Source organism: Callorhinchus milii, unplaced genomic scaffold (assembly GCF_018977255.1).
Source record: "Callorhinchus milii isolate IMCB2004 unplaced genomic scaffold, IMCB_Cmil_1.0 Scaffold1420, whole genome shotgun sequence".
NCBI lineage: Eukaryota > Metazoa > Chordata > Chondrichthyes > Chimaeriformes > Callorhinchidae > Callorhinchus > Callorhinchus milii.
The window spans coordinates 1-13,799 of record NW_024706161.1 but is presented as its reverse complement, the minus strand read 5'-3'; the positions used below and the strand labels follow the sequence as shown (position 1 = coordinate 13,799).

At 40.6% G+C, this 13,799-nt stretch overlaps 1 gene segment (V, D, J or C); it reads right to left on the bottom strand.

The window, feature by feature from the left end:
* Nucleotides 1-5,036: 5,036 nt before the first annotated feature.
* Nucleotides 5,037-13,485, bottom strand: LOC121852822. The segment is given in 3 exon segments: nt 5,037-5,389; nt 11,433-11,483; nt 13,461-13,485. Coding segments are annotated over 3 exon segments (429 nt in total).
* Between the last annotated feature and the right edge of the window lie 314 nt (nt 13,486-13,799).

The following is a 13,799-nucleotide window of genomic DNA, read 5'->3' as shown; positions in this document are numbered from 1 at the left end:
TCACTCCTCTGTAAACAAATGCCCGTGTGAGGAGCGATGAAACTTGCCAAAGGCTTACTACGCTCGGGATCGAAACCGGGTCCTCCAGTTTGAGAGTCGAGAATTATTTCCACTCCGCCACAGGTTCCGTTTAAGTAATAACAAAAGAAACATGATTTGTTTTATTACATTGACAGACCAAAGTAAATCATAGCAACTGGACGTGCAATACATAAACTCAAGCATTCATGGGTTCTGAATTTATTGTAACATATAAGGTGTGAACCTTTAACTGACAAGTTGGTGTGAGGTTAATGTGGCTTCCTCTCCGTCTGGTTACAGGCAGATCATCCCTATGTACAAATTGAAGTCAGTTTTTGTACGAGACTTGCATTGCAGTCTATCACTGTGGTGAGACTAAAAGCATAGTAATACGCAGCGCTGTCAGACACACCAGCACAGAGATCGATAAACTGGTGGACGAATTGGATTTCTGCAGCTGAGAGAGAAACGATGTTCAAATCCTGTTCCTTTCTGTTGATTGTCATTCGCCGAATATCTCCAAACTCTGGGTGTTTGTCCCGTAATATCGGTACAGTGGAATAGTAGGAGGTTTCAGTGGTGGAATAGCTACATCGGAAAATCACAGATTCTCCTTCTCTTTTTACCATCGTGGCAGAAGTCTGACTGACAGTGTCCGCATCACAGAAATCTGTAATAAACATGGAAGAGCACGACAATATATTCACTCGTTGCCCGAAATGTTTTGTCAGCGCCTTGAGCGTCCTCTCGACGACAAATACGCTATACATAGTTCCTTTGTTAATAACGGAATAATATTTATCATTCTATTGTATATGAACCATTTTCACTTTGTTGTGAGTTGTTACTGCGCTTCACATTATATGGTGTCAGTTAATTTATGTATATTTTTTGACCAAAACACGACAACCAATTGCGCAAAGCGTTGCAGAAAAAAAAAACAGTCGTCGTATGTATTACCAAAAATTGTTTAAATCAAATAATATATTAATAATAATAATAATAATCCTTGCATTTGATATAGCGCTTTCACATCGGGAGGACGTCCCAAAGCGCTTCACAGAACACACTGTAAAGTGAATTGACTGTATATTTCTGGGCGATCGCCGGCAGCTAATTGCGCACAGCAATGTCCCACAAACAGTCGTGGATTGAAAATGACCAATTTATTATTGTTTTTGGTGTTGGAGGATTATTATTATGCTCTGTGTGGAGTAAGGAAACTTGCCCAAGGTTTCGCCCTCTGCCAGGAATTGAACTCAGGTCTCTCACTTGCAAAGCGATGCTCTAACCACTGAGCTACAGGACTCCACTCCATAATGGATTATTTTCCTTGAAAAATAGTTCAGATATGTAGCAAAAAATATTTGAATGGAGTTATGGTTTGGAATGGTTATTGTCCCCTACTTACGAAGCACAGGAGTTCCTAATTACAGCTGAGTCAATCGAGGCATGTGTCTACTTGCGGTGTAAGGAAATTTACATAAGTTTTCTTTCTGCCCGGGAATCGAACTCAGAGAGTTCTCTAACCATTGAGATACCACTGAGGTTTCTCCCAACAAATGTTATTGTAATGGAACTGACCAACTGCAGAAACACTGAATCAGCTCAACACGGCCTCACCTGACATAAAGGTTCCCAGCATCAGACAGACAGCAAACAGCCTCATTGCTGCTCTTCAGTCTGTGTGGTTGTGTCTGTGCCATCAGTTTGCTGATAGCCCGCAATGATTGTCGCATTGGCGAAGTCACAGTCTCACGTCACCTCATTGGCATCTCAGCCGCGTTTCAAAAATAACAACCAATTACCTATACATATGCCTTTCACCTGTCACTGGGCGTAGGAAATCCTCCCGCTCAGCTCTTGTTAAGTCGGCAAGATAAAGTACTAACGAGAAAGAAGATGATAGCTGGACAAACAGCGGTAAAGCTTACTAGTCAGAGATGTCAATTGCAAGCTATGTAGTTTTAACTGATTGGACTCGAGTAGATAGCCATCACACACTCAGAGATCCCCAATCCTTGGCTCTTCCCACCCACCAAATAATATTCTCCGGAATTAGTGAAGCAGGACGTGTCCTTCCAGGCAGAGAGAGTGCTTACCATTCCGAGAACCAATCTCTGACATTTCCAAGTATAGGTAGGATAAATGGAAATCTCATCTTGGTTTGGAGATTGTTAAACATGGTGAATGGTATAGGCATTTGTTGACCTCCCCAAAAGAAAACACATAATAATTGTGCAATGTCACCATTTTAGTTGACAAAAAGCTTGGTAAATAATAGTAACTTGTCGCCCTCTAGTCTCCACAGAGCCAAAGTTCAACTCTGCTTTCATATTCGATGCCAAACTTGAAGTAAAGCAATGATTGTAGTAATAATGTGTTGTGGTTCCCAGTGGCTTATATCACCTGAGACTCAGGTTACAGTAATACACACCGCTGGCAGTAAACTGTGAGCCACAGATACTGAACGCCCCCTCCCACACACTGAATCGTCACCCCACAATTATGTTGAGCTGTTCTGAGCCCGAAAGGGCAATTTGTCCAGTGTAATAGTTCACACTGCAATCCTGAATTGAGCCAGAATTGCCACTGGCAATTGTACACTGCCTACTGTTTTACCTCGCAGTGAGAAAGAAGCCGGTTGTTGTTGGATAGGCAAATTATTTTCCGGGTACTATAATTCCTCTAAACTAATAATAATAATAATATTACAGTCGCGCGATTCGCAACTCTTTGTGAGTCACTGCTATGCCCAATTGGCTGGTTTATTTCAGTCACAAAATGTAGATTTGATTCACTTCAAAGTGTATTCTGTGAACGTATTGAGACTTCTCGAAGTTGTTTTAAGTCGCTATATCAAATGCATCGAGTATCATTATCAAGTCAATTGACTTATATAAAATGGAGACAACCAATGTGGTATTGACTTTTCAACACATTTTCATTGTTTTTAGTAATTTAAGGTACTTTTCCCCCGGAAGCGATCCATAAATTGACAAACTAACAGTTACTCGTGTCTGCTAGTTTTGCAGAGGCGTGTAGAGTAACTAAACTTGCGCAACGTTTCGGTCTCCATGGGAATCGAAACCCGATCCTCTGAATAGTGAAGACAGAGCTGTAACCAACATTCTGTAAATTTCGACAACATCCACTTCTTCGAATGCTTTTATTCCATCAGGTTCCCGGGCTCTTAATGGGATACTTCAGTGGTCAAAATGCATTCCAGTCGCTTTGAGATATCAAATGCAAAGATTAGTATTATTACTGTCATGTCTGGAGACTTTCCAAAGCGATTCGCAAGACTGTAGATAGGTATATACTGTATATGCGTGTCAATGCGCTTCACAATGCTGTATAAATTGCTGCGTGTGGGGGTTTGCATTTATATGTGTTTTCTGCATTGCACATTCTTGCTTAGAGTCGAAAAAGATGACAGTTCGAATGCTTTTTATTGCCGCATTTGCAGTAAACCGTCATAATTTCGCCCGTTGTGCTCAACTGACGGGTATCAGACAACACCAGCCATCAGGTGCTTTCACCACAGAGACGTGACATCCAGTGAAGAACAACAAATTAAATTTGTGTAGGTGGACATCCCAAGGTGCTGGTTATGAATTGACAAGAGAACAGCCTACGAAGAAGACAGAAGCCTTCTTTGAGTTGCACACGGTCAGCTTTTAAAATACATTCACGCGACCCCAGTGTGGATTGCTTCACTAACTGTGGTTTGTTCTCATCGTATCGGCCATGATTTTGTGGGGTCACCTGTATGTCTGACACATGCGAAAACCCAAGAAGATGATTACGAATATGCAAACTTAGCTGAGAATTCCATTAAAGCCACTCAGGTATGGAAATAATATAATAATAACCGTTATATTTTTGAATGGTGCCGGTGGTGTCCAACAGCTCAGTGTTTAGACGAATCGCATCACAAGCGAGAGACTTGGGTTCGACTCCCGGGCAGGGCGAAATATTGGATAAATTTCCTCACTGCATTTGCCTCTGATTTCCTTGCAGTAAGTAGGAAACGCGGTTTTTAATCAATTGGCGAATCGCTTTTTTTAAGAGCCAATAATTCCTCAAAAAAAATTGGAGGATGTCTTTCCCTCAAACAAATATACAATCAATTGACGATGCAGTATATTCTGTGAAGTTTTTCTAAATTTCCCGAAGACATGATGAGGCACTTTATCAAATAAAAATATCATTACTATCATCGTCACGTCTTCGGGAGGTCTCAACGTGTTTCACAAAATTTGTAGCAAAGTGAATTAAAGTGTTTAACACGATGCTGATCAAGAAGTAATTTTGTAGCTTGTCGAACTCTGGCGACCAATGTGCCACAGTACAGCTCTGCCTTCTTGCTTGACGCCAAATTAAATTAATCTTTATTGGAAACGTGATGGAAATAAGAATGTGTTGTGTTTTCCATTGGCTTATAATCACGTGAGGCTCAGAGTACTGTGCAGAACCCACTGTCAGTTACTGTGATGCCACAGATACTAATATTGAAGTCCAACTCACCGAATAATAATAACAATTATGCTTGCACTTGGTATCGCGCCATATCATGTCGACAAAACATCGCAACGGCAAATCACAGAATATAGTGTAAAACCAATTCACTTATATACTGTCTGAGACGTGATAGCCAATTGAGCACAGCAGTGCCCCACATGGAGTCGTGGATTTATTGACCTTTTTTAAAACATTAGACGTAAAGGTGTGACAAACACGTGGACGTATTGTAGAAAATAATAAATTATATTTGCAAAGCGAAATAAATCAACAGTAAGTGGACCTGTAATGCATAACTCGTTTACCAAATGCTGTCTGCATTTATTGTGACAAATAACAATGTGAGCGTTGAGCTGACAAGTTGATGTAGGTTAATGTGGTTTCCTCTTGAGTCTGGTTATACATACGTCTGCTTCCCGCGGGGCCTCAAGGCCCGAACAAGGTTCCGCACACACTTCAACAGACAGATCATCCCTATGTACAAAGTGAAGTCAGTTTTGTACGAGACTTGCAGTGCAGTCTATCACTGTGGTGAGTGTGAAGGCACAGTAATACACAGCGCTGTCAGACAACACCAGCTCAGAGATGGATAAACTGGTGAATGAGTTTGATTTCTGGAGCTCAGCAGAGAAACGATTTTCAAATCCTGCTCCTTTGTCGGGATTATCACTGTGACTGTATCTGCTAATTATAAACTCCGGCTGCTTTTCCTTGTAATGTCGGTACCAGAACAGATAGAAATAGCTTTCAGTCGTGGAATAGCTGCATTCAAAAGTCACCGACTCTCCTTCTGTCCTAACCATTGGGGCAGCTTTCTGACTGACAGAGTCCCCACCACAGAGATCTGTAACAAATAAGGAACAGAACGAAAATTTTGCATTCCGTCTTTGGCAGAGTTAGTTCTCCATCGCCTTGGAGTTCTCCAGAAGCGAAACGCGCTATACACATGAAATTGTTTAATCATGAAATAATATTCATCAATGTATTTTATATAGCATATTCTCACGTCGTTCAGACGTTTGCAGGTACCACACAGAGCAGATGGTACAGTGAATTGCTGTTTATCTTTGTCGGCGAAATTGGCACAGCAGTGTTTCACAACCAGTCGTGGAATCGGTATCCGAATTATCATTTAAACTTTTTTAATGCACTGTAGACTCTGGAAAAGAGCTTCGCCGTTCCAACAGAAACGCTTGAATTCAGAAACTATTATTATTTGGACAGCTGTTTAGCCCCACCTTCTAAAACAACGGAGATCCCATTAATGCAGATAAACAGAGCCGGACGTTTCGAGTAAGGAAACTTGCACAAGTTTCAACCTGTCCGGGAGTCGAACCCAGGTCCTCTCGCTTGCGAGGCGAGTGCACTCTCCACCGAGATACAGGACTCCACCAATTGTTGCTGAAATGGACTCGACAATCAGCAGCGACGCTGAATCAGCTCAACAGGGCCTCACCTGACATAAAGGTTCCCAGCACAAGACAGACAGCAAAGAGCCTCATTGCTGCTCTTCAGTCTGTGTGTTGCTGTCTGTGGCATCAGTTTGGTGATAACCCGCAGTGATTGTCGGCATTGGCGGAATCACAGTCTCACGTCACCTCATTGGCATCTCAGCCGCGTTTCAATACAACAACCAATTGCTTTTATACAGCGGCTTTCACCAGTCACTGGGGGCAGGGAATCCTCGCTCTCAGCTCTTGTTAATCCTGCAAGATAAAGTTCTAACGAGAAAGATGGTGATAGCTGGACAAACAGCGGAAATGTTTGCTATTCAGCGATGTCAATTGCAACTACGTGTTTTAATTAGTTGGACACCAGCGGATACAAATCGTATACTCAGAGGTCACCAAACCTTGGTTCCTGCCAACCAGCAGCTAACAATCTCCGGAATTGGTAAAGCAGCACGTGTCTCTCCAGGCAGAGCGTTGCATTCCTTACCGACAACCAATCTCTGGCATTTCCAAGTATAGGTGGGATACATGAGAATCTCAGCTTGGTTTGGAGACTCTTAAGAATGGTACAGGCATTTGTGGACCACCCCAAAACAAAACACTTCAAAAATGTGTAATGTCTTCATTTTCGTTAACAAAATCATTCAGCATCATGATTTGGTAAATAATAGTAACTTGTCGCCCTCTAGAGACCACTGGGCCATAGGTAAATCTTGCCTTCATATTTGATGCCAAACTTGATGTAAAGCAATGATTGTACTAATAATGTGTTGAGGTTCCCAGTGGCTTATATCACCTGAGGCTCAGAGTACAGTAACACACCCCGCTGTCAGTCACTGTGATGCCACAGATACTGAAGCCCCATCTCCCACACACTAATTCCTCGTCTCACAATTATGTTGAGCTGTTCTGAGCCCAAAGGGCAATGTGTCCGTGGAATAGCTCACATTGCAATAGTGAATTGAGCCATTATTGCCACTGGCATTTGTACATTGTCGCATTTGCGTACTGTTCACCAAGCAGTAAGTCGAAAACCGGTTGATATTAGATTGACTAAATACTTTCTGAGTATTATAATTACTCCAAAATAATAATAATATTATTAGAGTCACGCAAGCCACAACTCTTTGTGAGTCTCTACTGTGCCCTATTGGCTGGCTTGTTTCAGTCACAAAATTTAGTTTTAATTCACGTCAAAATATATTCCATGAAGAGTTTTGAGAGGTCTCGAAGTCGTGTTAAGGCGCTGAAGCAATTGTAAGGATTATCATTATCAAGACAATTGACGTGCAGTATGCAGGCAACCAATCTGACATTGAGTGTTCAACACATTATTACTCTTTTTAATAATTGAAGGATTATGCGACCGCGTAAAGAGATCCATAAATTAAAAACTGATTTTTTTTTGTTGCTGCTGGTTTAACAGAGGTGTGTAGAGTGATTAAACTTCCCAACGTGTTGGCCTGAACGAGAATCAAAAACTGTATCCGCTGACTTCTGAGGACAGAGCTGCAACACATATTCAGCAAAATTCCACAATATCCCTTTCTTCGAATGCTTTTATTCCACCCATTTCCCGGGCTGTATATGGGATACGTCAGCGGGCAAAATGCACGACGGACGCTTTGAGATATCTCGAAGATACGATTCGCCTTTATATTTAACGCAGAGATTGTTATTTTTATTATCATGTCGGGATACTTTCCAAAGCGCTTCACAAGGTTGCATATATTTTTATGTGTGCGGTTACATTTTGAGTGTCTTCTGCATTCCACTTTCTTCCATAGTGTCAAAAAAGATAATAGTTCAAATGGTTTGTATTGCTGCATTTGCAGTTAGCCAACATAATCTCGCCTGTTGTACTCGATTCGCTGGTTATTTTACCCTCTGCCTTTGTGGTGACACACAATTTTGTGAATCTACAGCAGACAGATTGAGTTGTGGTGAACGTCGTTCGTATGAGAAAAGAACGAAGTTTCCTGGAAAGAAACTGCTCGCCTCAGCGCCACCGCACAAAGCCAGGAGAGTTATTGAACGAGGTGGTCTCTGGCATCCATCACTGTGGGGGCTGAGTGCACAGTAATACACAGCAGAGTCAGACACCTGTAACTGGGAGATGGTTAATTTGTTGGATGTTCTCGAGGTCTGCAGCTCAACTGAGAAACGAGTTGAGCAAAAGCCGCTTTACGTTCTGGGAGAACTGTACAGCTGCTGAGGATATACTCGGGTTGTTTCTCTGAGAGTTTTCGGTACCAGAATAAACAATACTCGTTCAGTGTTGTAGTATAATTAGTGTCCAAAGTCACTTTCCTCCTTCTGTATCAGTCACTGAAGGAACCCAATGAGTAACATAATCTCCCCGGCTCAGACTTGAAAAAAAGCGTGAAATAAAAATAAGTTTGAACATACTTAATTATTAAATATTCTATACGCTGGATATAGTGCCTTATCACAACTTCGAGAAGTCTCACAGCTCTTGTAAAAACACAATGTTACGTGATTTTACTGTACGTTTTGCAGTCGAAAAGCCGCAGCCAATTGGGCACAGCAATAACCTACAAACAGTCTTAGAACAAGTGACCAATTTATCAGCAATGTGTTATTTGAATAAATTAATAACCGCGAAAAAGCAATGTGCCAATCGACTACCAAACATGTATTTGTGCTGCGTGTGGTTTAAGGAAACTTGACCAATGTTTCTCCCTACTGGGAACGGAACCCAGGGCTCTCGCTTGTGAGGCCAAGTCTCCAAACACTGAGCTACAAGACTCCACTAATAAAAGCTACGCAATCAATTTTGAACATTGACTGTAACATTGGCGATTTGCCTGAATTAATTACCTGCCATAAAAGCAGCCAATGTCGCCCAGATCGCAATTTCCCCCATCGTCTGAGAACTTGTCTGGATGCCCATTGATTAACTGCGAGATATTTGAGGTGATTGGCTCCAACTTCCGCAATGATGAGCTGCGCTGTCGTCCAATAGGTCAAGTGCAAAAAGTCCATGAGATCCGAAATGCTTTGCAATCAATTATCTTTTTCTGATTAACATCATAGAACAATAGAATCGTGGATTATAAAGAAGAGAAGGAGATTATTCGGTCCATTCTGACTGTTTCGACACTGTGAAAGAGCTAAACAATGAGTCCCACTCCCCATTCTTTCCCCATATCCATGCAATTTTATTTTCCTTCGTAAATTCCATTCCAATTCCTTTTTAAAAACTACCATCGAATCTGTTGCCACTTTCACAATGTACATTGTAAACCGTAACAAGACTATTATTAAAAAATTCCGTCCGTCTCTCCCCTGTTTTTTTTGACAATTATCTTCAATCTGCGAAAGAAATTCAGAAGCTACAAAAGTCTAATTTGGAAACGAAGTGTGATGTAGATATGAACAGTTAGGGACAAAATTGAATAAACGATTAAATTATGTTTCACACAAAACAACATTAACGGCAACACAGTATATCACTGAAATATGCACAGTTAACCATCACTGAGAAAAATGTGCCGACATCTGTGCCCAAAGGATCAAATATATTATGACAGACGGACATCTCATAGCATTAAACATGATATAACGTAGCATGTAGTGATTGTATCTGTCAGTAATTTGCAAGTCAATTCACTTTGCAGTAGATTCTGTGAATCAATTCGGGGCGTTTCGAAGAGATGATAAGGCGTTGTGTTAAGTGCAAGTATTAATAATATTTCTTTCACACGTTCAGTACACGAACCACTCTGTCACATTTTGCTTGTGTTTGGCAAGTAGTCAAGTGTTTCCTCTTAGAGACACAGCAGCAAAGTCACATTCTGTGAAATAGGTCAACTGTCTGGACTAACATCTGTGCTGAGATGAATCCGCTTCGCTCCTCTAAGGAGGTTTATGTACAGTGGTGTAGTCTGACTTTAACACAGTGTGTGTTGGCAGAAGTGTGTGGCCAGGGCAGATAGAGAAATGGAAGCAATGTTCCAGGGATCTCTTCCTCCCCGTATCCAGATTAGTGGTGAAACATTGAGTTTCAAATTCAGCAACGAAAGTCCGGCTTTCAGCAACAGAGACTTGCAAATATGATGGTTGAACGCTGACTCTATTCGTTGCTCCTAAAGCCAGAGAAAAAAGTTATTCACTGAGAAGCAAAGACCGGATGTAATTCCCCATATTGTTTTAATGTTGAGGGAGAATGATTTACACATAACGCCCAACAATAATGAATTGAACAGCGCTAATTCTTTCAACTCCATGTTTCCAATTGGGCACCTAAATGACTTGAAGGGAGTTTGAGAGATAAAAGTTTGTGTTCTGAATTGGGCTTGAACACAGGTTTGGAAGCAATAGTCAACACAGCAGTCATGGGAAATCCTCTACGTCAGAAGATTTTGTGTTGATTACCCAAATCCGGAATTGGGCCCTCTATATTCCAAGGCGACGTTCTAATGCAATACTGGTAGTATACCGCAATGTGGAGTACTGTTGCTTTGTAGTTCGAGACTCACTTGCAAGCGGGAGACCTGGGTTCGATTCCTGCCATGGCGAAATGTTGGGAAGAATCTGACTCTGTTATTTATTTACAGATTGGCCGTTCACTTATTTATGTTTGCAGGACCTTAGTGTGTCCAAATTGTCTTTCTCCCACCAATCACAAAATCACTTCGCTTTAAAGTGTTTCATGTGAAGTGCTTTGAGACGTTTCCTTCCGTGAAACGCGTTACACCAAATATAGGTATGAGTTCATTACTTAATGTTAGAAAGTATAAGGGAATTGTTCAGTGCACAGAGATGCGAAAGGTTATCCAGCTTTTAGTGCAAACAAAAACCACATTATGTGGATCGAATATTTATTAAAATCGGCTGAACATTGGCGAAAGCCATCGCCAAAGTAAACAGTGAACATCAAAGAACGTTTTTCAGGCGGGACTTGAAAAGGATACAGGGGTTTGGAGTGGGGGTTTGGAGGAACTCATGGTGGAAAGATGGATGGGAAGCGTTCCAGAATTTCTAGCGTTTAGTAAAAATAAAATATATTTTAGATTAACTTGATACGAACTCAATAAGCTTTAAGCCACGGTGGCGGTTGGGAGGGTTTGATTCACTGTCTGTCACTAACTGTACTGTACTGTTTCCCAGCTTTGGTTGTGATGAGGGTTATTGTACGAGGCTTCCTATGACGTGTATCACTGTGGTGCAGACTGAGTGCACAGTGATACATAGCGGAGTCTGTCAGCCGCAGGTCGGCGATGGTTAAAACGCTGATTTTCTTGGCAGTGTCAAGAGAAGCAGAAATACATCTCTGGTAGGGTTCCTCCCTCTACTGAGGATTTTTTTGGAGCAGGTATTTCAGCGTCTCGCCATGGGACTGACGGTACCAGTAGATGATGAAATCCTCTTCACTGAATAATATATATTTGCAATTCAATGAAACGGTCTCACCAGCAAAAGCCGCTTGTTGAGGCTGTGTCTGGCAAACTGCACTACTCGATCCTGTGGGGATTTAATTTCAAGTTACTTAGAATCATAGTATATTTAGCACACAAATAGGTTACTCGGCCACATTGCCTTTACCTTCTCTATGAAAGAGCTGTCCATCTAATCCCAATCCCTTTCTTAACCCCTAGCGTCGCAATGTATTTCTTCCAATTCCCGTTTGAGGTTTATGATACAATCTGTTTGCAGTACAATTTTAGGCACTGCATTGCAGATTGTAAAATCTTTGCAGGTAAATAAAATTCTCTTCATCTCCCCTCTTGTCTTTTACCAATTAAGTTCAACATGTGTCCACTGGAAACTGATTCACTGCATGTGGAAGCATTTTCCCCTGATCCACCCTATCAAATCTCTTTCACAATTTTGAACATTTGAATTAAATCTCCTCTAAACCTTCGGCTCTTCGGAGAACATTGCCAGACAATAGTCTCTTCACATAAATGAAGCCACTCTTCCCTGTAATCACTGTGGAAAAAACCATTTGGATCCTGTTCGAAGGCCTTGGCATCATTCGTAATTTGTACGTGAAATTCTTTTCACCAAATAAAAGGATTACTGTTGTAACAGTGAAATTAAGAATTCTGAATGGATTAAGTATACAGTGCTCTGCTCCTGCATATCCGCTCCAAATAAAATATTTAATGCAAGCACAGACAGTGTGACTATTCGTGCCACACAATTGACATGATCTCTCTTAAATGCACCATTTAATTTAGATTTGTTCCTCTAATCATATATTTGTTTGCTGAAGCTGATTATCCACATTGAGGCTTTGGGTGTCTGTGATCATGGGAATGTTTAGCAAAGAATCAGGTGTCAGATTGTACCGTTAACTCTGCGGGTTTACAGTTTAGGCAACTGGAGAGTTTCCTGCTGTAAATATCTTTACTTTAAGACCGCTGCTGGAGGAGGTTTTTTCTCTGGTTTGCTGCCAGTATCAGTTTCTCTCTCAGTCTGTGAGCAGCTCAATGCAGTTTCACTTGTGGAATAAAACATAAAGTGCTTTCTGTCTCCTTCTCCCTCTTTCTTTCTTTCTTTCTTTCTATCTATCTTTGTTTGTTTCTTTCTTTCTTTCATTCATTCATTCATTCATCATTCTTTCTTCTTTCTTTTTCTTTTTTTTCTTTCTTTCTTTTTCTTTCTTTCTTTTCTTTTCTTTTTTTTTTTTTTTTTTTTTTTTTTTCTTTTTCTTTTTTTTTTTTTTCTTTTCTTTTCTTTTTTTTTCTTTTTTTTTCTTTTCTTCTTTTTTCTTTTTTTCTTTTTTCTTCGCCAGTTGCTTTTGTTTCTTTAATTTCAATTAATTTCGATCGATTATTGATTCACTCACTTTTTGTTACAATTACTTTGGTTCCTGATCCGTCTTCGTTAAAGAACCACAGTCACACAACACTCATTCTCTGAGGCGCAAAAACTGTTCTGTCAGATCACTGTTTAACACTGTCACTAACGCAAACAAACACTGACAAATTGGCCATTAATCCTTACCGATTCACCAGTGGTTCCATCTTCGTACTATTCTTTTGTATAAAACATGTTTATTTTCAATATTATTTCCTCCCAAACAGAGACAAAGTGTACGGCACAAAGAACACCTCTCTACAAATAAATCCAGAAATGTCCGTTTGAAATAAGTAATTTTGAAAGCAAAGTGTCGACACATTCAGGAACATTAAATAGTATACGGTTGTCAGTGATCAAGTCTCATGTGTTTCCAAGAAAATAGTTGCGCAGTATTTGTGCTGATGGTTGCCAATGTGATCGTCCCAATCCCAACACAGTGTTTATTGTAAATCCAAAAACCAATGGTTTGAAATACTGTTGAAATGTGTCAGCCGTTCACAAATGGTCAATCAATGATACAACATTTAACAATCTTTTAAATATTGTGATAGTTGGACATTGATATGCCGCGTGTCTCGTGGAATAAATAATTAGTTATGTGAATCCTAGAAGATTTCCAATGTGCATACATACCGACATTCTTTTCCGACGTATCCATAAGTAATTGTTGTTTCCTAAAGAAGTGTTATTAAACATCATTGTGCATCAAACACAAATGATGACTGTGCTTTGAATTTATTGGAAGTTCACAGACTCTCTGTTTATCCTTTGAGTTAGTGACGGGGCTTCTTGTATTAAAGAAAGGCCAGATACAGCACTGTGGTATCCCAGTACCGAGCTGTACATTTATAGTCAGCGCTGTCTTGAACTTGCAAAGCATTAATTTCCAGTGAAGACGACATCGATTCCTTGTCTGTCTTTACAACAAAGCGTGCTACCAGAGGGATCCGTTTCCAATCTCGTTCGTTCGGA